Source organism: Symphalangus syndactylus, chromosome 24 (assembly GCF_028878055.3).
Source record: "Symphalangus syndactylus isolate Jambi chromosome 24, NHGRI_mSymSyn1-v2.1_pri, whole genome shotgun sequence".
Lineage (NCBI taxonomy): Eukaryota > Metazoa > Chordata > Mammalia > Primates > Hylobatidae > Symphalangus > Symphalangus syndactylus.
In genome coordinates, this window is record NC_072446.2 from 63,159,797 (window position 1) to 63,186,642 (window position 26,846).

The 26,846-nt window shown below is 40.3% G+C and overlaps 1 protein-coding gene across 2 annotated transcripts; it reads left to right on the plus strand.

Annotated features, from left to right (window-relative positions):
* The first annotated feature begins 969 nt into the window (after positions 1-969).
* LOC134735893 (myelodysplastic syndrome 2 translocation-associated protein-like) lies at positions 970-26,581 on the plus strand. 2 transcript variants are annotated; one of them, XM_063633992.1, is made up of 3 exons: positions 970-1,052; positions 22,402-22,542; positions 26,447-26,581. In XM_063633992.1, exons 1-3 carry the CDS (start codon positions 980-982, stop codon positions 26,560-26,562), a joined length of 330 nt encoding a protein of 109 aa, XP_063490062.1. In that variant the 5' UTR covers positions 970-979; the 3' UTR covers positions 26,563-26,581. The 2 variants fall into 2 exon arrangements, 1 of the variants encoding a protein (XP_063490062.1); XR_010119461.1 differs by lacking the exon at positions 970-1,052 and adding an exon at positions 19,021-19,110.
* The last annotated feature ends 265 nt before the right edge of the window (positions 26,582-26,846 follow it).

Here is a 26,846-nt window from a genome sequence, read left to right on the forward strand (position 1 = left end):
TGGGTCCAGTCCCTGCCCTGGGCTGGCCACGAGAAGACACATCCTCTGTACTATACCTAAAGGTCTCTGCAGTCCCCTTCCCAGCATGTGAAAGAATAGAGAGAAGTGGGGGGTTCACAGGAAGTGTGAGTTTCAACCTGATGAAGCAAGAGTTCATGACAAAGATGCCTTCTCATCTCTAAAGCCACGTGATGGGAATCCCTCATAAGGCTGGGGGTGCCTGGGAAAAGGAAAGGTAGGATCTCATTCCCAAATGGACATCTCCCGAGGCACGCAGGATTACTCACCTGCCCCAGAGCATAACTGGGGAGGGGGAGAAAGGACGGGACAGGAGAGAGAGAGCAAGGACCAATGGTGGAGATCCGTGCACACCCACACTTGGAATGCAGTTCCCTGGGTGGTGTCACAGAAAGGAGCCAGTTTTGGGTTATCTTGTGAAATCTCCACTGAAGATGGCTGAGAACAGGCATGAAGAGCTCCTAGGGCAAGCAGCTGCTGTGGTCTCTGTACCTAATCCTGAAGGGTTGTGAGCTTCTCAGACTTTCTCTTGGTCACAAAAGCGAAAAAATGTAGTTGTTTCAAGGGCCAGGAAAATTCAAAATGACTAAGCTTAGGCTGACATCTTGTGGCTCAGCCTGAAATAGGTGCTTCACTAAGAAATTATTTGTCAAGGCTGGCAAAGAGAGGTGGCCTGCGAACAGAAAAAAAGACTTAAAAACCCACTTATTATTTTGGACAATATGATGCTATCCTTTAATGTATTTTAAAGGATATCTGTGAGAAAGATAATATTTAGCTACAGATTTAAATTTATTTTTGGCTAATACACATGGCATAGACAATTATTGAAAAAATGACTTATTCTGCTTCCAATCCATTTCTAGCATGAGAGGTCCCCTTTCCTTTGCTGTCCAGTGGTCTACAAGCTGACCCCTCTGTGATGTCAGCAGGTATTCTGAGAACCCCTAGGAGTGCTGGAATGTTCCATGTGCCCATCTGTGCCCTCAACACATCATGCTCCAGACTGAGGTGCCATCTATCTCCTTCTTCAGGTCTGTGACCCCTCCTTTTTTTTTTTTTTTTTTTTTTTGAGATAGATTCCCATCATCTCGGCTCACTCTGCCTCCCAGGTTCAAGCATTTCTCCTGCCTCAGCCTCCTGAGTAGCTGGGGTTACAGGCATGCACCACCTCACCAGCTAATTTTTGTATCTTTAATAGAGACAGGGTTTCACCATGTTGGCCAGGGTGGTCTTGAACTCCTGGCCTCAAGTGATCTGCCCACTTTGGCCTCCCAAAATGCTGGGATTACAGGTGTGAGCCACTGCTCCTGGGCCTTCTGACCCCTTCTTCACACCATAATTATTTGCCAGGTCTGACCCACAGACCCTGGCTGAATGACAGATAAACAAATGCAATCGGACATAGGTATCCAGTGAGAGAGTGGGCTAGGGAACCAGGGCCGCCCACAGACCCCAAAGAGGGTACTGTAAAGAGTCAGCAGCTGTGGCCCTGACCAGCTGGCACTGCAGGCATTTATTCAGTATAGATTTAATGACAAAGGCCTTGAGTCAATACACTTGTGGGTAATTGCACGTGGATGATTAAAGGCCAGGTTTCTGGAGATATGAGTAAACGATCTATTCTGATAAACTCCCCTGCATTCCTTTGTACCTACTTCTCGCCCTTTGCCCCAGGGTAAGAACTGCTCATTCTTCCCTGAAGCTTTGCAAAACCCCCATGGCCTTCCAAGAAGGTTTGTGTTTTTCCAAGAAGGTTTGCGTTTTTCCTACAGCTTCTCCCACCACCCTGACAAATCTCCTACAATTATTCTCTCTGGTCTGTTTTGCCAAAGAATGTGGATAAGATGATTCCTTTAAGCACAATTCCAAAATGGCTATGAATTAGACACTGCTGGTACTTGAAAATAACATAAGGAATGTAAGTACAATGCACAAAACAGAAGCGCACAGATACAATCCCAGCTTCTCCTTGTTAAAAGAATTCCTCAGCTGCCATTTATCTCTGATTTCTCTATGGGCACAGCTGATAGAACACTGAAAACCTGCTGGGTTTCACTCTTGTGTCCCGGAAAGAGTCCAAGTTTTTAATGTTCTCCAGAGTGAAAGAGCCCCCAGTTCTGCCTCTGGTTATTGCCAGAGGAAGGAAAACATCACTTTGCACTTTTTATTAACCTCTGCAAGGATGTACCATCCACAGCCATGCCGTGTGCATTTTAAGAACATTCTGATGCATTTGAATTTAGAGACTTTTGACAATATTCAGTTTCCCAAAGAATAATGGACTCCTATTTGATTTACATCTCATGATGAAAGTGGTTCACAAAGGAGGTTCTTCTCAAAGCCGTGAGTCTAGCTCAAACTCCTAGTTTTTGTTTTTACCTTCAGACTTACATGAAAGGTATGTTTCAAAATGAAAGATTCTTTTTTGATCTCACTGTATCACTATATGCTGGTGGCAAATAGTTTAGCCTTTGTCAGCCTCCAAATGAAGACAGCAAAACTTACTTCATTTTGTGAGGATCAAATGAGATAATTTATGTGAAAACATCTTTAAACAATAAAGGATTATATAAACATGAATGTCTGTTGACTTTTTAAAAAAATCTTCTTAACTCAATGCTTCTGAAGCTACTAAATTAGAGTTCTTTAGTTACAATGCATGGTTCTGCATAAATGCAGGAATATTGGGGGAAATGCTAAAATTACTCTTCATGCAACTTACTACTTTATTTGTGTATGTTGGGATTAATATTTTGAGACATATTCACACACTTTTCTCTTTTCTGTTTCTAAATATATGGCCTTCTCCGTAGTCAGCTTGAAGCATCCATTGCCTTGGGAAGATTGGTGAAGTGGAGGGTAGGGGATGGGAGGATGAAGAGACATTAGAATTGCTATAGCAGAAATCCAAGGAGAACAACATGACTTGCAAAACTGTTGTTGTTTAATAAGAATCTTGAGAGTCAGCCTCTATTATGAGAGAAAAGATGTTCTAAGGTTCCTGTAGGCCCCATTGAGCAGACTAAGAGTTGCACCTACAGGCTCAGATCACAGGCTTTCTTCTACAGCAAAGAAGACCCCTTCTGTCTAGGACCACTAAGAGAGGAGTGGTTGGATATGCAGTGGAAGAAAGAAAAGCTCAGTGGGATAGGATAGGCTATAATACAATACAGATGAGAGCCAAGCCTGAAGATCATCACTTTACATATCCAAAGTCAGAAGAGGAAGGAAGGCAGATGTTGGAGGGAGTGAACATGTCAGTTCTTGAAGTTCTTACCCCCAGGAATGTGGCAGGTTAAGTTCATCCAGAGAGGTATAGAGTAGCCCCAGATTACTGGGGCTGCAGCCTGTTTCCTTGGGCTTCTGCATGGACTGTAAGGAAGGAAGACTCTGCAGGTGGCCACTTTTAATATGGCGATGGGCAATGGTGCTCCTACAGTGGCCAAAGACTGATGTAATGGTGAGAGGCATGGTCAGACGTGTGTCTGATATCCCTTTCAAGACCCATTTCCCATTCGGGATCCTGGGAGGAGAAAATGTCACAGTGATAAAGGCATAAGAAGAGAGGGCTTGATACTGAATGTCCTCAAGCTGTCCTCAGTTCACATATGACGTGAATGGGATCCAGATGTACCCACATGTTCTTAAAGAGGGGAAATAGAAATAATGGTGAGAACGGTCAAGGATGTTGCAGAAAGGTTATCATGGTGGGGAAAGAAACACCATCTTGGAATCATCTGGGTTAGGATTAGGAACTTGTACTGAGAGAGATTCACAGCATCATTCGGAGCTAATGTATCGATGGGGGCCCAGTCAAGAGAAAGAACTGGGTTCTTTTCAGCTGTGCATTACCTGAGTGACAGCTACCAGCAGCTGGTGAAAGCAGGGTGTGCTTGACTCTTGTCCTAGGACCAGCATGAACTCTGATGCAGATCTAAGATGCTCCTCCCCCATTCCCTGACCATGAGATGCTTGTGCCCCACACCCTCCATGTCCAAATGCCCAGATGCTCTCCTGCTGAGGGCAGAGAAGGGAGAGAGTGGCACAGTCTGACAGATTGGGTGTTTTACATAATGAATAGTTTATGCATGATTAAGATATTAAATCAGACCTAGGTTACTAGACTGGATTATGTCAGTTACTCCCACTCTAAGATATAGTAACAGAGAGATGGCAGAACGGTGGTGGTTTTGCCGTGCTGATGATGTTCTATTTCTTGCTCTGGGTGCTGACTCCCTGTCTTTATTTCATGAAAAATCATGGAGAGGTATATTTAAGACATTTGCACAGTCCTTTAAATATGTTAGGCTTCAACCAAAAAGGTTTGAGAATTCTAATGCCTCTGAAACTACTTGTACATTCACAAGGACATACACATACAACCCAGCAGATGGCACTTATGAGAAGCCAAAAGTCCATTTTAGAGAAATAAAGATGCTGTCTTTTCTCCACACATTAGAATGCAATGTGAGTAAATGTGTGACTTTACTTCCTGAGCTTTTGCTAAAGAAAGTGGGTCAAAAATCTGTGAACCTAGAAGACTCTCCAAATGCAATAGCAATGATGCCGTAAGGAAGAGTTCAGGCTCGTTTTATATTTAATACTCTCCAAGTAGTAAGTGCTCTAGAATCAACTTCAGATGACAGAAATTATAGATTTAGTCATTATTGTATCTGTATAACTATCAGTGTGTCAGAAATCGAAACACAACTTTTATATTTTATCATCATTTTTATATATTTTTAGATATAGCACATACTTTCAAATATGCTTGGAGGCCTTAAATTAACTTTAGCTAAAATCTTCCCTGAACTGGCAGTAATCTTATAATGCAGCAAGGTATGGTGGGAAGAAGAAAAGAGAAAGAAGAAAGTAGGTCAAGTCCATACCTCTTGGTGTGACATTAGTTGAACTATGTAACCACTCAGGATGCTTCTTCACCAGTGAAATAATCCTCACATCTGCACACCCTGCAGCCTCGTGGTGAGAAAAAAGGAGATGCTGTGTGCCTAAGTTCTTTGCAAACTGCATTCACAGCATGCCTCTTGATCATTGCAAATGTGTCTTGAGAAGTGAAAGGCAGAACACGTCCATCCTCTGCAGCTTTGTATTTCTAGAGCTTTTGTGCCCTGCTAGGTCATTAAAGGAGGCAGTATTAAAATTCAGTTGGCCCCTGATTAATTGTGCTTAACAATCTGTCACATGAAGTGATGTATCTACAAAACAGCTTGTGCAACATGGAAGTCAGCTGCTTTGTGGGTTATGATACAAAGTGAGAGTTGGAGAACGCTTTCTGTATATTTAGCCCTGCACAACTGTAGCTGACGCTGCTGGTGCCCATCCACCTTCCCTCCTCTCACTTCAGTATATACTCATAGAGTCCACCTGCCAATGCCTGTATCACTGTGCCTGGGGGCTTTCTCTGGTGAGCAAGTCTGGCTGCGCCTGCTCATGGACAGTGCTGAAAGTGTCAAAATGAATACCCCTAGAAGCAGCAGTCGATGAGTATCCCAGCTCTCTTACCCCCAGAGAGGGAAGACCTTTGAGGCATCTGTTCTGCACTAACTCCCAGAATTCTCTGATGGGACTGAGTCCCAGTCACTCCAGTGCTGGCTGGATTTTATTATTATTATGGTTGATTTCCCTTCTGTGTCACACTTCCTCACTGTCCTACTTGTGTTTCCTTTGCCTCAGAGATACGCTAATTGTCCTCAAATCCCTGCATCAGGGCCTGCCTCTGGTGAATCCCAAACTAAGACAACAATCAGCAATATTAGCTTTAATTTTTGACTCTTGAAGTTGGATTTGTTGCCTCACTTGTGGGCTTCCTTAGGTTCAGAAACCTTCCTTCCCACTGCTATGGTTTGAATGTCCCCTCCAAAACTCATGTTGAAATTTAACTGACATTGTGATGCAATTAACAGGTGGGACCATTAGGAGGTGATTAGATCACAAAACCTTTGCCCCTATGAATGGGTTAATGCTTACTATTGCAGGAGTGGGTTAGTTATCTCAGTTTGGTCTCCCTTTTCTCTCTCTGTACCTTACCATGTGTTGCCTTCTGCCATGCTGTGATACAGCAAGAAGGCCCTCACTATGTAGCCTCTAGATGTTGGATTTCCGAGCCTCCAGAACCATGAGCCAAATAAGCTTCTGTTCTTTATAAATTACCCAGTCTGGTGCTCTTTTACAACAGCAGAAAATGTACTAAGCTAAGCCATTCACCCTTCATGCCCTACCCTTCATGCTCCTTAAAAAAATTGAGATTTCCCATATATGCTAATTTATTAGGGAGGAATGAGACATTTTAAGACCTTTCAATTGTTGTTTTCCTCATTGATTCTTTCTCTGTTTTTTTCCCTCCCTTGTTTTTAGCACTTCACATTCCTTCCCTATTCTTTTATCTATCTCTGGACCCCAAACTCCCTCTCCATGTAAAAAGAAGACAAGTATCAAATGATGCTTCCGGAAACTTATCACAGGATAAACACACTCTTGAATAACAGTATGCCTCTCAAAATCATTTTCTTGGAACTAAAATATATAATGACTTCAGACATTGACTTCTGAATACATCATGAGCTGAAGTTCTGTTAGTTGGCATAGTCTTTAACGGAACAGGCTCTTCTCGAGTCTCATGTTACAGTCTAAGATCTCAGGTAATTTAGGAGAGCTCAGACACAGATCTCCTAATGGAGAATAGACACACTGGCTTAATTAAGACATAGACAAAGGGAAATGCATTTTCTAAATGAGCTACTCTTTTTTTTCTTCTTTTTCATTTGAATATCATGGCAAACTTCAACTTTCGAGTAGTTTCAAGGGGGAATAAGGACTGGCTTATAATCACGAAATCACTTGGAAACTGATCCCTCCATAACCAAGCATCCACCATGAAATATGTTTCCTTTGTTTTAGGAAAGAGGAAGAGAATACATTCCCTCCCTGAGCTGAGGGGATTTAACCAATAACAGTGACACCAAACCTGGGTGTCTCTTTATAACTGAAATGCCAGGAAGAGTTATTTACTTATTTAACTTTTAAATTTTGTCCACTAAGTAATCCAGATCGATGTTCGAAGAACCCCGAGACCTTTTCAAACTCAGTGGGACTGAGAAACAAAAGAAGGAATCATTTGTTGCTGCTGTCGATGTTTTCTCCAGAATTAGAGAATCAGAAGGGGTAGTTCACGGCCTTGTAAAGTTTCTTCTGTAAAATTCAATAGAGGATCAGAACTTTCAGAGTTCTTAAATTCTCCCTTTGAGGATTAGGGGGTAGTAGTTTATAGAGGTGATAGTACCTCTAAGTTTTCAGTAGGGAAAGGCATTTCTCATAAAAACATAGTGTGTGTGACTAAAATATAGTTTTGTTGCTGTGAGCATATCTTAAAATTTTATGGCCTGATTTTTTATTTCTTTGCAAAACCGGTCTTGCCCTTTTACTTAGTCAAGCATGTTTGCGTAACTCCCTTACAAAAATGCCAGAGTTTCTGAAATCTGCTGAACGCAGAGGGTCTCTTTGATGAGGAGGGAATCAGCTGTCCCTGTGGTATAAAGCCCACTTCCCGCACTGTGGGAATTTTCATTTGGTGGGACTTTAAGGTCCCTATGTGCTTCAAGTGTTAATATTGGTTAGTGGAAAATGGCATTTCCCACAGCCTCCATGGGCTGGAAAGTTTTATTTTCATTTGATGTGACCATGGTTGTAAAGATCCTTAATCTCCTGTCTTCATAATTTCAGTATATCTCTCCTTCAATCAGGCATGCATAATAAACATTCTTTCCTTTTATGGGACATGCAAGAAAATTAATAAATGCTGGAGAAAAGTGAACATTTTAGGTTTTAAAAAAGTACTGAGCTTTCTCTGTGCTATTTCCCAACTAAAGGAGGTAAAAATTGCTCCTTTATGACCCACAACTAAAAGGAAAACGTGAAAGTATTCAGAGCACATACATCACTCACTGAGAAATTATAATGTTCAAGCTGGGAAAGCATTGAATGAGGTGATGGGATTTTCTATCCTCGGATTTTTCTTTCAGACTTTCCCTGTTAGTGTTCAGTAGCCCCTTAAGCACTGAGAAAACAGACTTTGTAGTTGCATGCCTTCACTCCTTGAACAGGCATGTGCCAGGTGATTAATAATGTTTTGGACTCTCTTAAGGGCATTTTACTGTGTTCTCACCTCCCAAACTTTGTGATCTCCTTCCTTTTCCACCATGCCTAAGAAAGAATTTATTTTTATATCTCTGTCTTTCTCTCTTTTCTCAGCATTCACACAAATAATACATGAATATATATTATTTATCTTTATAAATGTTTTTAAACCCAATTTTGAAAACCTGACATGATCAAGTGCTACAAGAATATATATTAATATTTATATACCACTAATGAGAGTGGAAGCTGTTTGAAACCATTGAAGAATTATCTGCTATATTAGGTAAAATTGAAAATTTGCATATCATCCAGCAATTGCCCACTTATGTTTTCTATATCTGTAAAATGGTGGCAATAATTTTATCTCTCTTATAGCGTTGATGTAAGGATGAAGTGATTTGATATATGTAAAATACTTAGAAGTAACGTGGAATACTATGCAGCCATAAAAAATGATGAGTTCATGTCCTTTGTAGGGACATGGATGAAACCGGAAAACATCATTCTCAGTAAACTGTCACAAGGACAAAAAACCAAACACCGCATGTTCTCACTCATAGGTGGGAATTGAACAATGAGAACTCATGGACACAGGAAGGGGAACATCACACTCCGGGGACTGTTGTGGGGTGGGGGGAGAGGGGAGGGACAGCATTAGGAGATATACCTAATGCTAAATGACGAGTTCATGGGTGCAGCAAAACAACATGGCACATGGATACATATGTAACAAACCTGCACATTGTGCACATGTACCCTAAAACCTAAAGTATAAAAAAAAAAAGAAAGCTAGCTTACTGTCAGAGACACTATGATTTCATTGTTCGAGCCTGTAAAGTCCAGGGGAGCTAACGTGGAGCTTGTTGAAGAAGCATTTCCAATCAGTGACTAGGGTCTGCCAGAGCAAAGGCCCTTTTCCATGACCACAAGTGGAGTTTCTGGAGTGGAAAGTTGCCTTAGGAAAATCTCTGCAGTCATGGTAAAAATTCATTTTTTTTCCTGCCATTGACTAAAATTTCCCTTAGTAAGAATGGCAGCAGAAAAGGATTTTGAAAAACTAGAATATGGAAGTTGTAATGGACCATCCAATGCAGGGGTCCACGACTTTCTGTGAAGGGTCAGGTAGTAAATATACTTATAAGTTTCCAATACTGGATTTATATACTTATAAACAAGTTTACAACTAAACATAGATAAGTTACCACTGATTCCATAACTTGCTTAAAATACAAAATTATATGTATAAGCAGTATTCAATTGAATGAAGTGTCAATAATGGATGTCTTTTTAAAATTTTTTATTTCCACAGGTTTTTGGGGAAGAGGTGGTATTTGGTTACACAAGTAGGTTCTTCAGTGGTCATTTGTGAGATTTTGGTGCATGCATGCATCTTCCAATCTGCAGTCTTCTATCCCTCATCTCTGTCCCATCCTTTCCCCTTCTGTCCCCAAAGTCCATTGTATCATTCTTATGCCTTTGCATCCTCATAGCTTAGCTCCCATTTATGAGTGGGAGCTCATAACTGATGTTTGGTTTTCCATTTCTGAGTTACTTCACTTAGAATAATAGTCTCCAGTCTCATCCAGTTTGCTGTGAATGCCATTAATTCATTCCTTTTTATGGCTTAGTAGTATTCCATCATTATATATATGTATTACAGTATCTTTATCGGCTCGTTGATTGATGGGCATTTGGGTTGGTTCCACATTTTTGAAATTGCAATTGTGCTGCTATAAACATGTGTGAGTAAGTATCTTTTTTGTATGCATGGACTCTAAGGAAGGAAGGCTCTGCATGGTGGCCACTTTTAATATGGTGATGGGCAATGGTGCTCCTATAGTGGCCAAAGACTGATGTAATGGTGAGACGCATGGTCAGACCTGTGTCTGACATCCCTTTCAAGACCTATTTCCCATTTGGTATCTTGGGAGGAGAAATGTCACAGTGATAAAGGCATAAGAAGGGAGGGCTTGACACTGAATGTCCTCAAGCTGGCCTCAGTTCGCATATGACACGAATGGGATCCAGATGTACCCACATGTTCTTAAAGAGGGGAAGCAGAAATGATGGTGAGAATGGTCAAGGATGTCGCAGAAAGGTTATCATGGTGGGGAAAGAAGCACCATCTTGGAATCATCTGGCTTAGGATTATCACCTTGTACTGAGAGAGATTCACAGCATCATTCAGAGCTAATGTATGATGGGGGCCCAGACAAGAGAGAGAACTGGGTTCTGTTCAGCTGTGTATTACCTGAGTGACACCTACCAGCAGCTGATGAAAGCAGGGTGTGCTTGACTCTTGTCCTAGGAACAGCATGAACTCTGATGTGGTCTGTGGACCACTAATACATGGTGAATATTTAACTACTGGCCTGGGATATGATTAATGCAATGATTGAGAGCAAGTGTTTCAAAACTTTTAGTGCAATTTGACTGTGTCACAGCAAGTGGAATTGCTTTATTTAATGGGATACAGAGCAGGAGAAATGTTGTCAAATTCATGTGGTGAGTTAGAAATGGAAGGAGCTGTGTAATTGTTGAGCACAGTAAGGCCATGTTCTGGAATAATTAGCCAGACTTAGAAGCTTTTCATAGGTTATAAATCAATGTAATGTTTTCTCCATTGAGAAATTCTTGTTATTTGTATAAAAGCAAAAAATCTAGTTGAACTAAACATTGTGATTACAGAAATAGTAAAACATATGCATCCCATAAATGGTAATAATTTTAATTCAAAAATTTTTTGTAGGCAATAATATGGAAGCTGGTTAAAAACAACTGTTAATGTATGTGGAGGTACATTGTCATTGAGGGGAAAGGTTTGGTGGAGAATATTTGAACTATAGAATGAACTCAATGTTTCCCAGTTAGGCAACCAATTTGTTGCTGACCTAATATGGAATAGGACAACCAGTCTTTCTCATTTGTCTAATATTTTAGTCATTTCAATTATCTTAATGTTGCTTTGCAAAGAAAAAATTCAACCTGTTTTTCCATGGCTGATAAGGTTGAAGAGCAAAATCCCAAGTTAGAAGCTTGGAAGAATACTGTTTCTGCAGAAAAGTTCCACGACTTAATGACAAATATTAATGAAGTAGCTGGTGGTCTTGATATTGCACATCTGCCAAAATTTATCATCAAAGGCCTTACAAATTTATATAACATTTTGATGTTTTTCTGTCAAAAGAAGGTCCATGACTAATATTCATGTATCCAGATCTCATTCCTTTCATTGAAAGATAATTTCATTAAAGATCATCTTAACCTCAGTTAGAATGATTGTTATTAAAAAGACAAAAAATATCAGGTGCTGCTGAGGATGTAGAGAAAAGAAAACTTGTATACACTATTTTTGGGAATATAAATTAGTAAAAACTAAAAATAGAACTGCCCATATTATGCAGAAATTGCACTACTTGGTACTTATCTAAAGGAAATAAAATCAGTATTTCAATAAGGTACCTGCACCCCCATGTTTATTGCAGCATTATTCACAACAGCAAAGATATGGAATCAACCTAAGCGTTCATCAATAAACCAATGGATAAAGAAAATATAATGTCTATACACAAAGGGATATAATTCAGCCATAAAAAACATAAATCATGTCATTTGCAGCAGCATGAATGGAACTAGAAGTCATTATGTTAAGTGAAATAGGCCAGGCACAGAAAGACAAATATTGCATGTCATTGCATATACGTGGAAGCTAAAAAAATTAATCTCATGGAAGTAGCGAATAGATTGATTGATACCAGAGGCTGAGAAGAGTGTGTGTGGCAAGGGTGCAGGAGGATGAACAGAGGTTAGTTAATGAGCACAAACATACAGTTAGATAAAAGTAATAGGTTCTAATGTTCAATAGCAGAGTAGAGTGATTATAGCTAATGTATTGCATATTTCAAAAATCACATGAAGACTTGAAATGATAAACATGGAATATCACAAATACTTGAGGTAATGGTTACCCTAAAGACCCTGACTGGACCATTACATATTCTATGCATGTAAGAAAATATCACACTTGTTCCATAAATATGTATAAATATTAATTACCAATTACAGTTTTAAAAATATTTATTTTTAATTATAATTGCACAGGAAAATTATGTAACTGATTATTGCTGAAGGATTGAAGATATATTTTGAAAACAGATCACTTGTTTCATTTTGGACTAAGCCTAAAAAAATTATTGTCATGAGATCGCTGAAATGGCTCAAAAACTCAATTGTTATTTCAGTCAAAATTTTACTTCAAATATAGTTATTGAAGGACAAAAGTGACAATAACAGTATCAATTTTCTCTATTAACCACTTGTGAGATATACGTATGTATACATATACATATACATACTTTTTTATCCATGGTTGTTGGCTCATAAGTTTCATAGTCTTCTGTTGTAATACTGGAGTGTTGTAAGTTTCAGGAACAGGCCTCAGAAAATATAATCTCTCTTTCTGACCTTCCCTGTCCTCTCTAATCTTCCCCCACCTCTCTGATTATGGGCCATAAGATCCTCCTTTAAGAAAAGGTCCTTCTCTACTAAAAAGTACAAAAAGAAATTAGCCGGGCGCGGTGGCAGGCGCCTGTAGTAGTCCCAGCTACTCGGGAGGCTGAGGCAGGAGAATGGCGCAAACCCGGGAGGCAGAGCTTACAGTGAGCCGAGATCGCGTCACTGCACTCCAGCCCGGGCGTCAAAAAAAAAAAAAAAAAAAAAAAGGGTCCTGAACCTGCACATTGTGCACATGTACCCTAAAACCCTAAAGTATAATTAAAAAAAAAAAAAAAAAAAAAAAAAAAAAAAAAAAAGGTCCTGCTATACCCTGGAGGAAGGAATGCTGCACGGAGATGCCAAAAAGAATCTGAATAGCCAGGCCTTGCCGGGTTTCCCCACTCAGTCTATCAGCATTATAATATATATTATAGATCATACCCTTTGATCCAATCACATTTCTATACATATGTCAATCATGCCTATCCAAAGGAGTCCTCATAAAATGCCTAAGAGGACAGGGCGTGTAGAGCTTCTGGAGAGCTGAACATGTGGAGGCTGACACGCCGGTGAAGGAGAACTTGTCCATGTGCCAGGAGAGTGGCACACCCCAACCCCATGGGGACAGGAGCTTCTGTGCTCTTCCAGGCCTCACAGTATGTATCTCTTCATCTGATTTTTCATTTGGATCCTTTAAAACATCCTTTGTTATACGTTGATTAACATAAATATTTCCTTGTGTTCTGTGAACTGCTCTAGCAAATTAGTCAAACTCAAGCAGGGGTTTGTGGGAACCACAACTTGAAGCCAGTCAGTGAGAAGTTCTGGAGGTGTGGTGTTTCAACTGGTTAGAAGAAGGGGGTGTTCTTGTGGGACTGAGCCCTCAACCTGTGGTTTCTGAGGCTATCCCCAGGTAGATAGTGTCAGAACTAAATTAAATTGGAGGACCCCCAGGTGGTTTCCACTGCAGAATCAATTGCTAGCTTGGGGTATGGAGAGAAACCTGCACATATTTGGTGGCAGAAGTCTTCTGTGTTGATTGTTGTTGTCGAGAGAAGAGAGCAAAAACACAGCTTGAGTTGCTCTTTTCCACACTCATTCCCCAATGCACACATTCAGCAAACACCAAGTACAGTTTCTGAAATTGTTTTTCTTCTATATATCTGTTCTGATATATGTATTTAAATTTAGTTTTACATTTTCTAAATTTATCAATAAACACTTTTGGCTTCTGATGTGTATAATTTTCGCACTTTCTCTTTCCAGTAATTTAAAAAAATTTTTCTTTTACAAAAATATTTACTTGAAAAGGACTGGAAATTTTAAAAGTGGTCCTTAATACAGTTGGCTTTAGAAGCATCAGCCTAAATAACTTGAATAAACAACGGATCATGATAAGTGTTACAGTAAATGTAAAGACTAAATCATCAAAGCCTAAAGAGAGAGGCAAGACAACACTACTTGCATGACTCTTGAAAAATGCACCAACTGGTTGTCGCTTTTCTCATTTGACCCTCTAGACAAAGCCATGAGGTTGACAGAGATCACCAAGCTTGAAGTTGTCTGACTGAAAGCCTTAAACATTTAGCACATGATAAGGAAGGGTAACACTTACTGAGGGCTCCTTGTGCTGCCAGTGTACAAAGCTGGGGTCAGCTCTCCTTGAAACTTCTTCCAAGTGGCCTATTCTTGCTTCCCTTAGGTGGTTTCTACATATTCTTTTAATGGAAACACAACTTACTGAAGAGCAGGCAGTTTTATTTATTATTTTTAAAACTTTTTATTTCCATTCGTTATTGGGGGACCGGTGATGTTTGGTTACATGGGTAAGTTTTTTTATTGGTGATTTCTGAGATTTTGGTGCACCTATCACATGACAGCAGTACACAATGCACCCAGTTAGTAGTCTTTTATCCCTCGCCCCCTTCCCACCCTTTTCCCTTGAGTTCCTAAAGTCCATTGTGTCATTCTTATGCCTTTGTATCCTCATAGCTTAGCTCCCACTTATGAGTGAGAAAATGTGACGTTTGGTTTTCCATTCCTGAGTTACTTCACTGAGAATAGTCTCCAATCTCTTTCAGTTTGCTTCAAATACCATTAATTCATTTCTTTTTATGGCTGAGTAGTATTCCATTGTGTGTGTGTATGTGCCACAGAAACCGTAGCATAGATATGTATATACATATATATATGTATACATATACACACATATCTATACACCACAGTTTCTTTATTCACTCATTGATGGGCATTTGGGTTGGTCCCAAGTTTTTACAATTGTGAATTTTGCTGTTATGAACATGCATGAGCAAGTATCTTTTTTGTATAATGACTTATTTTCTTCCAGGTAGATACTCATTAGTGGGATAGCTATATCAAATAGTAGTTCCACTTTTAGTTCCTTAAGGAATCTCCACACTGTTTTTCACAGTGGTTGTACTAGTTTACATTCCCACAAGCAGTGTAGAAGTATTCCCTTTTCATCACATCCATGCCAACATCTATTTTTTTTTTAATTTTTTGATGATGGTCATTCTTGGAGGAGTGAAGTAGTATCACATTGTGGTTTTGATTTGCATTTCCCTGATCATTAGTGATGTTGAGCATTTTTTACATATTTGTTGGCCATTTGTATGTCTTCTTTTGAGAACTGTCTATTCATGTCCTTGTCTCACTTTTTGATGGGATTGTTTGTTTATTTCTTGCTAATTTGTTTGAGTTCATTTTAGATTCTGGATATTAGTCCTTTGCCAGATGTATTGATTGTGAAGATTTTCTCCTACTCTGTCAGCTTTCTGTTTACTCTGCTGACTGTTCCTTTTGCTCTGCAAAAGCTCTTTAGATTAATCAAGTCCCAGTTGCTTATCTTTGTTTATATTGCATCTGCTTTTTGGTTCTTGGTCATGAAATCCTTGTCTAAGCCAATGTCTAGAAGAGTTTTTCTGATGTCATCTGCTGGAATTTTTATAGTTTCAGGTCTTAGATTTAAGTCCTTGATCCATCTTGAGTTGATTTTTGTATAAGGTAAGAGATGATGATCCAGTCTCCTACATGTGGCTTGCCAATTATCCCAGCACCATTTGTTGAATAGGGTGTCCTTTCTCCACTTTATGTCTTTGTTTGCTTTGTCAAAGATCAGTTGGCTGTAAGTATTTGGGTTTATTTCTGGGATTTCTATTCTGTTCCATTGGTCTATGTGCCTAGCTTTATATCAGTACAATGATATTTTGGTGACTATAGCCTTATAGTATAGTTTGAAATCAGGTAATATGATGCCTCCAGATTTGTTCCTTTTGCTTAATCTTGCTTTGGTTATGCGGGCTCTTTTTTGCTTCCATATAAATCTTAGAATTGATTTTGTAGTTCTGTGAAGAATGATGGTGGTATTTTGATGAGAATTGCATATACATACAACAAATAGCACTATGAATGGAATAATATCTCACATCTCAATACCAATATTTAATTTAGATGGCCTAAATGCTGTGCTTAAAAGATATAGAATTGCAGAATGGATAAGAATTCACCAGCTATCTGCTGCCTTCAAGAGACTCACCTAACATTTAAGGACTCACATTAACTTAAGGTAAAGGGGTGGAAAAAGACATTCCATGCAAATGGAGACCAAAAGCAAGCAAGAGTAGCTATGCTTATATCAGACCAAAGAAACTTTAAAGCAACAGCAGTTAAGAAAGACAAAGGGGGACATTACATAATGATAAAAGGCCTTGTTCAACAGGAAAATATCACAGTCCTAAATATATATACACCTAACACTGGCGATCCCAAATTTATAAAACAATTACTACTAGATCTAACAAATGAAATAGACAGCAAAACAATAATAGTGGGTGACTTCAATACTCCACTGATGACACTAGACAGGTCATCAAGTTAGAAAGTCGACAAAGAAACAATGGATTTAAACTATACCCTAGAACAAATGGACGTAACAGATATTTACAGAGCATTCTACCCAACAATCACAGAATATACATTATATTCACCAGCATATGGAACTTTCTCTAAGATAGACCATATGATAGGCCACAAATTGAGCCTCAATAAATTTAAGGGAATTGAAATTATATCAAGCACTCTATCAGACCACAGTGGAATAAAACTGGAAATCCACTCCAAAAGGAACCTTCAAAACCATGCAAATACATGGAAATTAAATAACCTGCCCCTAAATGATCATTGGGTCAACTATGAAATCAAGATGGGAATTAAAAAAATTCTTCAAACTGAATGCAAATAGTGACACAACCTATCAAAACCTCCGGTATACAGCAAAGGCAGTGCTAAGAGGAAAGTTCATAGCTCTAAATGCCAACATCAAAAAGTCTGAAAGAGCATACACAGACAACCTAAGTTCACACCTCAAGTAACTGGAGAAACAAGAACAAACCAAACCCAAACCCAGCAAGAGAAAGGAAATAAACAAGATCAGTGCAGAACTAAATGAAATTGAAATAACAACAAAAAACAATACAAAAGATAAATGAAACAAAAAGCTTGTTCTTGAAACCAGCTTAATAAATAAAATAGATAAATCAAATTGGTTGAACATTAGCAAAATTAACCAAGAAGAGAGAAAATCCAAATAAACTCAATCAGAAATGAAATGGGAGGTATTACAACTGACACCACAGAAATACAAAAGATCATTCAAGGCTACAACGAACACCTTCATGCGCATTAACTAGAAAACCTAGAGGTGGATAACTCCTTGGAATGATATAACCCTCCTATCTTACAACAGGAAGAATTAGATAGCCTGAACAGACCAATAACAAGCAGCGAGATTGAAATGGTAATTAAAAAAATGTTTTATATTTTAAATCTTTGTATGTACTTCTCTAATTTTTACTCCAAATATACAAGATATGTTGATGTGTAGGAAGTGAGTGTAAGTTTGATGTTCACATAAGAAGTAGTATCCAAGGAGAGTACGATTGAATTGTGACCTTGTGTGTCATTTATTACATTAGGAGTGAGCCAGTGTTTTACCCTTTGAGGTGAGCAGATTGCTTGAGGGGAGTTAGAGTCCTTACATATGTCATCAGTACACCATTTGCACGGACAGCTGGGCAGAATTTAGGCAGATCAGGGAAGTGATGACAATGGCTAGAAGAAGAGTTGAAAGGGAGAGACATAGGTGAGAATGACAGACATTCAGGAGGTGCATCAGCGGGAGCAAGATACGGCACCACAGAAAAAGACCCCGAGAAAAATATAGTGTAAAGCCGTATTTACAATTTGTGGACATGCAAAACTATTCAATATATTGTTTAAGAGTACAGAAAGTTGAAGTCAAGCTACAAAGAATAGCAATTGATAAATAAACATAAAATTCAGCATAATGGCTACCGAGGAGGTGATTTTTTGATATAGGGGATGGGGGCCCACAGAAGAAGGCTAAGGTAAATACTGCTCTGTTTCTTAAGACAAGTGATGACTATGCTGGGATTCTTTAATTAATTCTCTTTTTGCTTCGAGTACACATTTTATGTATTTCCTCTAGTGAGTCAGGTATTTTATTTTATTATACTAAAATAGGAAAAGTAACTGGACATAGAAACCTTAAGTTATACTGATCATTTTTGAGAGCCTGGGCTACAGTACTGAACCCTTTCCTATAAGGCTCTTTCCTATTTTTATTAAAAAAAAAAAAGTTTTTTAACAGGAAGTTCCTATAAAGAAAGAACTGCTGCCTTGATCCCCAAGTTCAGATCCCAAATCTCAGAGCCTCTTCCATCCATATCCACATCCCCAGGCTGCTCTTCCCTAAAGCCAAGCCACTCCACTCACCTGGGGGCTCCATTCCTCCCTGTTTCTGCTCACCACAGCTGCACATCTGGGCTGTCAGCCCCTGAGCGGCCAACAAGATCAGGAGTGGGGTGAACACAGCACATGGCCAAGGCAGTGGAGACTTGTTTACTGTAGCCATGGGAACCTCTGAAGATGCTTTAAGGGGGTGGAGCCAAAAGCTGGGGCAGAGTCACAACAGCTGGGGCAGCCACACATCTCTGACCCCTCCCAACTTGGTGATTTTGGGAAGCCTCTCTGCTTGGCTCTTCAGACCCAGCTCGCCCCTCTGTCCTGGAAATGAGCCTCAATTATTTTCTCTCCAAAATTTGGGACATCTGGCTCCCCTGGGCAGATGGTGGTGAGATGGGTGAGAAGGAAGCAAGGGCGGAGGGAGACAAGGGCTGTTGCAGGGTGGGTCTCCCTGGATCAGGGGCCACTGGAGAAGAACTTCCTGTGATGGAATCACAAATGGGGGTGGGGAAGCATGAGGTCACAAGGGTCAGATTGTGACCACCTGGAGTGAAGCTCGGGATTTGCCAGCCAGGTAGAAGGGACTGATAAAAGGCCGGTTGCCAGGGAGTGATCCCAGCAGAGAGAGGCTGGGCATGAAAGGAGGCGGTGATGGTATGTCAATTAGGCTCCAGCTCCTGCTCCAGGGCCCTTTCCTGGAGGCTTATTTCCCAAGGACACCCTCTCCATGCTCTCAACCACATCCTCCCCTGAGTCTCAGGCTCAGACTACAGTCTATGGTCTACAGCTTCCCTCTCCCCAAGTCCCAACCCAGCTTTCTCAGTTCCTGGCTGCAATGGTCCTAGGCCCTCCACTCAACTTCCAAATCTTTTGCCTGGTGCCAGCTTCTCTACCCAGAACTTTGGCCTACCTGTCAATCCTGCCCTGCGTGTCACCTCAGCCTGGAAGTCCATAGGACTGTGATGAAGATGACTGCTTGCATTTTCTGAATCACTTTGTCGATGACACGTGCATCCTATTAGAGCTAACAAAGCTTCACAGAAAGGTTGTTTTGAAGTTGACACGGAGGAAGATACAGGTGCTCTAGGATCAGTATGTGAGGCTGCCACAAACATGCTGTAGTTTGCACATTCTTGCAGAGAGGTTGCAGAGTCTGCTTGGGAGAGAAGCCTCAAAAACATGGCTGGTGTCTTGGCAGAGTTTGCTCTGGCCCCCAGGAGGGTGTACAAACAGCCTTCATGAGAAGGTGTCTTGCTGGCCACTCTTAACCACTAGAAGAAACTGAATTGTACACTTACAGTGGGCACATTTTATAGTAGGCAAATCTTATTTTAATTAAGCTGTTAACTGTGAAAAGAAAGAAGCAGAAAGTTATTCTCCCTTTGAATTGTTAAAATAATATGTGTTCTTAGAGAAAAAATAATAAAACAATTCCTTTTTTATTCTCTAATTTTTTGTGTGTCTGCAAAAAGAAGTTGGTTATTTTGATTAAAGACGATAAGTAATATAAATATTATATTACGTATTTTAAATGTAATTCACATATTACTTATTGATAACGTAAATTATATATTTTATATATTTATAATATATGTTTTATATATTTATAATATGAAGTGTTATATATTATATTTTATAATATATATTTGTTTAATTTAATATAAGGATAATTAATATAAATATTTAATTACACAAGTTATGATAATTAGAGAAATATGAATATGAGTATATAATTTCATGCTCAAGAAATTTTTAATAACTTATTCATGGGACAAAGTTAATATGATATGTATGTATTATTTAATATACTGGTAAGTTAGTTGTTTTTTAAAGCTATAGGTAAAAGTTTTAACATTATTTATTTTTATACTTGTCTCTGCATGCCTGAATACATGTTTTTGCTCCAAATTATTACAAAAATGACGTAAAACAGAAAAAAATGAGTGTCATTTTTATGTAACATGACTGGCCTATTTTATGCTTAGATTGTAGAAGTTTCTTTTTGTGATTTAATTATTCCGTTAAATTTTGGTGCCTTTTGCACGCACTTAAATCAGTTTTCAAGAAACTTCATGTTTACTTTTCTTAATTTATTCTTAATTAGAATAGTTACTTACAAAGTATTTATAATGTTGCCTGAAATTATTTGACTTTACATCCTGTCTTTTATGATTTTTTTTACCCTTCCAAAATTCAGAATAATTTTGCTCTTTCACCCTATAAAATAGAGGAAAATAGGAATAATTAGGATTGTTGAAACTCTTCAGATTTTAAATACTTCAAAACTGTTATGAGAGTCCTTCAACTTTGGGATTTAAAAACATACAAAAAATTTTCCAAACCTGTCAAATCCAGAAGAGAGCTGATATTAATTTTATATTAGTAAAAAGTATTGCTAGAATTAGCTTTTAGTAATCGTATACTTTTCAAGTTAAAAGAAATATGTTCCTTTTTAAGCATAAACACAGAAACAATAACTATTGAAAGAATTTTCTCCAAGATTCTAGATTCACAAATCCCTTTTTACTTTTTGTTTATAAAAAATCTCAGTAAGTGTTGACCCAATTATGTGGGAATCATTAGGGACCTACTGCTTATTTTAGTCTTTTGTTAGCTCTAGCAGCCAGGCTATATCGACCTTGTTTAAGATGTATAACAGCAATAGCAAGATGTATGAAAACTTCCATTGACTTAGTTCTAGGATCTCTACTACACTTAACAGTTTCTCATCCTACACAGATTCTGTTATTAACTGTCATGTGACATCTATGAAATATCACCGCCTTACCCTTCAAAGGTCTACATCCATTGCTGCTTTACTCTGAACCCAGGCATCATCTTTTTCATTTTAATTTGTATTTTATTTTGTTGATTGATTTATTTTGTATCTGATGAAAGCAATAATTTCTAGCCTTTTGGGAACTATTCACAATCATGCAAACCTTCTAGCCAAGATAAATGTGATTTTATTTTGATTTTATGTGGTTCATACTGAAAAAGAAAAGCTAAAAATTATAAAGCCATTTACGTGATAAGAAACTTAAATTTGGCCTTGAAATATAAGCTTCTCTCAGAAATTAAATAATCCCAGTGGGCTAACTTAATTGCCTTCACTCAGATATGTCAGCTGCCCAAAGATAAAGAAGGTGTTATAGAAGGTATCATTTTTAGGTTAGTTCATGACTTTGAAATGCTTTAGAAGAAAAGGGATGTCCTGACTACTACAAGATGGTGAATTAAAACCCTAATTTGCCTGCAGGCAGTGCACTCTAGATAAACATCAGATTAGCAATGTCTCAGCAATGGTAGGGATCAATGATCTACATCCTGATGCCTGACTAGTTTGCTTTGGCCAAAAGAGGGTAGAAAGGAAGAGAGACGCAACCCTTCGTATTTGAGAACTGGTCTAGCACTGTTAGTCCTAGGAGTGGAGCAGGCACTCACAGCTAGGTCATAATATTCTCTGGCTGAGTATAAACAATTTTACTGAGAACCAGTATCAGAAAAGGCCACTCTGTGATGGTGGCGAATCAAGACAAAAAGAAGACCACTCCAGTCACGTCTGAATGCAGACAGAAACGTGAACCTTATCTAAACTACACAAACGACCAAACACCCCTCATTCCCAGCTAATATGTATTAACAGTGGCTTATTCACCAATCACAGCTTTAACCTTACTTCCTCCCAAATTGTAGATTACATTTTTAAAGATATTCCATCATAGTGTTAACACCACTTCCTGATGGCCTTCACTTCAGAGCAAAAGTCCGATTCCATAAAACATCCCCTAAAGCACTGGTAAGCACCGAATGTTTACATTTCCCCAAATTCATATGTTGAAATTCTAACGCCCAAGGTGACTGTAATAGGAGCTGGGGCTGTGGAGGTGTTTGAGGAGTGAAGGTAGAACTCTCACAAATAGGATCAGTGTTTTTATATAATAGGGACTCCAGAGAGCTCTGTCACCCTCTTTCTGCCATGTGAGGAAACAACAAGAAATTGGCATTCTGCAGCTCAGAAAAGGATCCTCCCTGGACCCCAACCATGTTGGCATTGTGATCTTAGAGTTCCCAGACTTCAGAACTGTGAGAAATAAGTTGCCGTTGTTTATAAGCCACCCAGGCTATAGTACTTTGTAATATAGCAGCCAGAGCTGATGAAGACAGGAATCTAACTGAAATCCCACATCCTATACTGTCTTTTTTAACGTGCTCTTGCTGAGAGACACCACAGTTCTCCACAGTGTTTTCCCTTATTTCAATGAGTGAGAAGCAACTTGTTCGGCCACAGGTCTGTTGCTGGTGACGTTGCTGTGAGATGCCACTGTGGGCACACTGTCTGTGGGTTCACCCTCCTCTGCAGGGAGCACTGCCTCTGTTGCTATAGGCTACTGCTTCCATAAAGTTGCTGTCTAACGCCACCAGCTTACCCTTGCATTCTTTCCTGGTTGAAGCCAAGAACCAGGCTAAGCCCCAATTTGGGGGCTCTTCTGTCCTGCATTGCTCTGAGGTAGGGTGAGACTCCTAATTAGAGCTCAGAGAAACCCTCTTGCTCAAAATTAGAATAACTGGTAAATCATAATAAAAAAAAAACAAACATTTACTGAGCCCTCACTATACCATGCATTCTTCTGAATCTTTTGTGATTTTAACCGTGTAAAAACTCAGGGGCAGGTCCTACTGCTAGCCTTATTTACTAAGGGGAAGACTGAGCTACAGAAGTGTCCAGGGAGCTTGCCAGAGGTCCCAGAAAAAGGAGAAATGATGCAGTGCATTGGCCTGGGCTATTCTGGTCCAGGGTCCATGCTTTTACACACCGCAGTATGTGTCCCAGTGAGAACCTGGCTCTTCCCTCTCCTTCCGTGTCCAGAGCTCTCAGCCTGGCTCACGAAGCCCTTATGCTTGAATTTCCCTCTTTGAAAGCAGCAGGACAATGTTGGGGCAGTGAGTTGAAAAGGAAATTGAACTGTCCAGCCCCGGCAGAGACCCCTTCAAATTGTGACATTTCACATTGCTGCTAATTTCTCTTTTGCACAAAGTTGGGAACTAAAAGCAGGCTGAAGCCGAGGGTGGCTTGCAGGTTCGACCCATTCCGGTCAGAGGCTGCAGTTGCTGTGAATGTGTCTGAGTTTCTCACCCACTTATCTACCTCTGCCAGTGGAAGCTGGACCGCTTACGATTCAAGCCTTGAGTCATTAGTTTTCTTCCACACCCATGGAAATGACAACTGGGTTGATTCCCAGTGTGTGTCAGGATGAAGCCTGGTTCCCTGTGGTGTTTAGTGTCCCTGAGGCCCTGAGCCCCCCGCAGGGGATGCATCAAGGGTGTAGTGACTGTTCGTGGGGCAGCGACATCCCGATAGACAGCATGCTTCTTTCTGCAAAAAATTGATTTCTCTGAGATAAAGCATTGCACATACAACCCAAAGCCACATCTCATTTCTTTCTCTTCTTCCTTCCCCCAGAGTTGTTGCATACCACAGCCTTGCACATGAGTACCTTTATTACACAGTTCTGTCTAATGAATGATAAATCAACTTGTCTCCCATTCTATAAGGATGGACAGGAATGATCTCACTGTTCGTGTTCCTCCCAGGCTCCCTTCCTCAGGATGTCCTGCTTTCGTGTGTCTGTTTTATCCCCATAGGTCGGCTCAAGGAAAGGTTCTAGAAGGTGGGCACAGAAGTCCCTTTGGTTGGAAATTACTGGCTCCCATGACTCTGGTGGCTCAATGGCGCAGTGAGAGACAGATAAGCATGGGCTTGAGCCTGCCTGTTTCCATAGAAGGCCTATAGCCCAGGCTGCTTCTGATGCTGTACATCCTGGAACAGGCTGCATTTCTCTAAAGGAAACAGACCCAGAGAGCGGAGGCACCATGCTGTCGGGTTCTCAGACAGTCCGAGCAGGGCAGGTCCCAGAGCCCAGAGCTACCGGACTGACCCCAGCCCTCTAGATGCCAGAGGCAGTACAGTCACCGCAAGAATTAAAGAAAGAGGAGAGAAACTTGAAGGGTGTTTTTACAGTCAACAGGGACAAGTTTATTTTAAATAAACCTGAGAGGGGCAGCTGGCCGAGCTAGGTCAGAGCCACACTCTCTTACAGACTACGAGTTTTTAAGGATTCAGGGTAGGAGAGTTTATCAGAGGCTTGGACTGCTTCTGTGTCTCTTTGTTGTGCTTATCTGGGAGGGAGAGTTGTGTGTCTCTTCTCATATGTCTTTCTGCAGCTGCAGGCATAGCCCCCGAGTCTGCTTTTAGCTTCCCTATCTTAGTGCACCTGAAGGGAAAGGAATGTGCTTATTAAGGCCACTGTTTTACTGGGGCCCATTGTTTGAGGGTGAACTTTGGCGGTTACCCAAGAGACTTTCCCCCTACTTTCCTCTGTGCCCGAGCTGTCTTATCTGTGTTTTACTGTCTGCTCTTTCTGTCTGCTTGTAGTTAGAAGAAAAGTGATTTCCTTGAAATGCATGAGGCTAGAAGGGGAGCTGGAGCTTAAAGTGGCGGTGTTTGTCCAAGATGACGGTGCTCCTGCTCTGTCCGTCACAGCAGCATTTATTTCTTTTTCCTCTGCCTCCTCTTCCTCCAGCAAAGGGCAGGTAGTTTAGTTGGTGGTTGCCTGGCCTCTCTTTAGCAAAACTCTAGCCCACTGCAAATCTCCCTGGGCAGTCGTGACTGGACCTGTGTTCACTGAGCCCCTGGGAGACAGGGCTGTGTCCTGAGTTCCGGTTCATCGCTGTAGGCCCTGGAATTCAGCTCTGGGAATATTGACCTCTGGCAAGAGCTATGTGCTTAAGGAAGGTGGACCCTCCCTAGGCCCGGGAGATGGATCTCACTCATCTAAACCAGTTACGGCATCCCTACTCCTCTTACTGCTGATGGTTTCAGGGACAGGCAGGTGACTGATTTCTGACCAGTTAGTTGTAAGTGTACATTTGCTGGTGTGTGTAGGGGGGTGTCTGGAAAATTTTCACCTTTACAAAAATCCATGGGGAAAGAAGATCTGCCCATTGTTTAGGTTCACCAATGTGGTGAGAACATGATTCTTAGAGGTACTACAGGCATCTCGTACCCAGGTGGAGTATCTTGTCCTCAAATGCCGATGCATTGGGGAAGACAGGTTGCAACTGAGAAAGCAATATTCACCCTTGAAGGTTCCCAGGGCTGCTGGGCCAACCTGAAATCACCTTTATCCACCTTCCTAGGAGACACGTTACCAGCATTCTCTCCTAGGGGTCACGGATCCTGGATTTTTTGTCCCTGTGTAGGAAGCGCCAACACATAGATACACTTGGCCTGAGAGAGGACGATGGCCTCCCAGGCTTGGGGACTGCAATGGGAAGGAAAGGGGGCTCTTCCTGAGACTTTGTGGGAGCTGCTATCAGCAGAGGCCCTTTGAATGCTCAAGTTACTCCATTGTTATTTATCTAGTGCCCACAATCCAAAAGATTATTCATTTGCTCAGAGCCGAAAGAGGAAATGAAATGGAAGGGAAGAAATGGGTTGGAGGCGCGGAAAAATGCACAAATGGCTAAGCTTAGGCTGACATCTTGTGGCTGAGCCCAAAAAAGGCACTTCACTAAGAGATGAACTGAGCAGCTGGGCAGCTCAGCAGGGGGCAGCCTGCAGTCTGAAACCTGAGAACAGCAGCCTTTTAAATCCACTCTCACTTTTTCTTCATTCTCTTTTTTATTACATGTCAAATTTCTTCAGCAGTCTTTTTCAGTACTGTATAGCTGTTAGAAAGAATATTTTAACTCTAATGACTACAGACTTAAATTTATTTCTGGCTAAAATACATTGTTATCCTGACTAATCCTGCTTCACAATAAAACTGTTCACCCACTATCAATTGATTATCTTTTTCTTTAAATTAGCAATGACATGCAATTGACTTGAGTAATTGTATAGTTTTCTACCTAGAAATTAATAAGCTGTGCCTCATATATTACATTTTTAATGACTAGGAAAGCACCATTTTCCCATTTTACCCAGGTGGAAGCCAAGTGATGGCCAGGGTCACAGTGAGCAAATGGCAGATGGGATCTTGCATCCTAGGTTCTCAGAACCTACAGCCTGGAGGTGGAGTTAATGGTCACCACTTCCTTTGAATGCATAGGACAACAAGCAGTCTCTGCATGTTGTCTCATTTAATCTTTAAAACCACCCTAGTAAGGTAAGTTTTGTCTTTCCTGCTTTACGAATGAGGAAACAGAAATCATGCTTCTAGAGGTTGGCTCCCAGGAATCTGAAGCTGGCTTATCTACTTCTAAAACCCATCCTTCTCATTTACCTCCACTTTTAGAGATAACTCACTCTTCCCCCAACCCCTTCTTCCTTATCTTACACATACCTCTCCTACATCTGAGCTTCCAAGAAACTGTTAGCATTTGTT

What these genes read in the sequence shown, in the direction of transcription:
- LOC134735893 (XM_063633992.1), top strand. Translation starts at nt 980, where the DNA reads ATGTTCCATGTGCCCATCTGTGCCCTCAACACATCATGCTCCAGACTG. An exon ending in CCATCTATCTCCTTCTTCAG is followed by an intron (nt 1,053 to 22,401) that starts GTCTGTGACCCC and finishes TTTATATAATAG; the next exon opens with GGACTCCAGAGAGCTCTGTC. An exon ending in AGTTCCCAGACTTCAGAACT is followed by an intron (nt 22,543 to 26,446) that starts GTGAGAAATAAG and finishes CATTTTACCCAG; the next exon opens with GTGGAAGCCAAGTGATGGCC.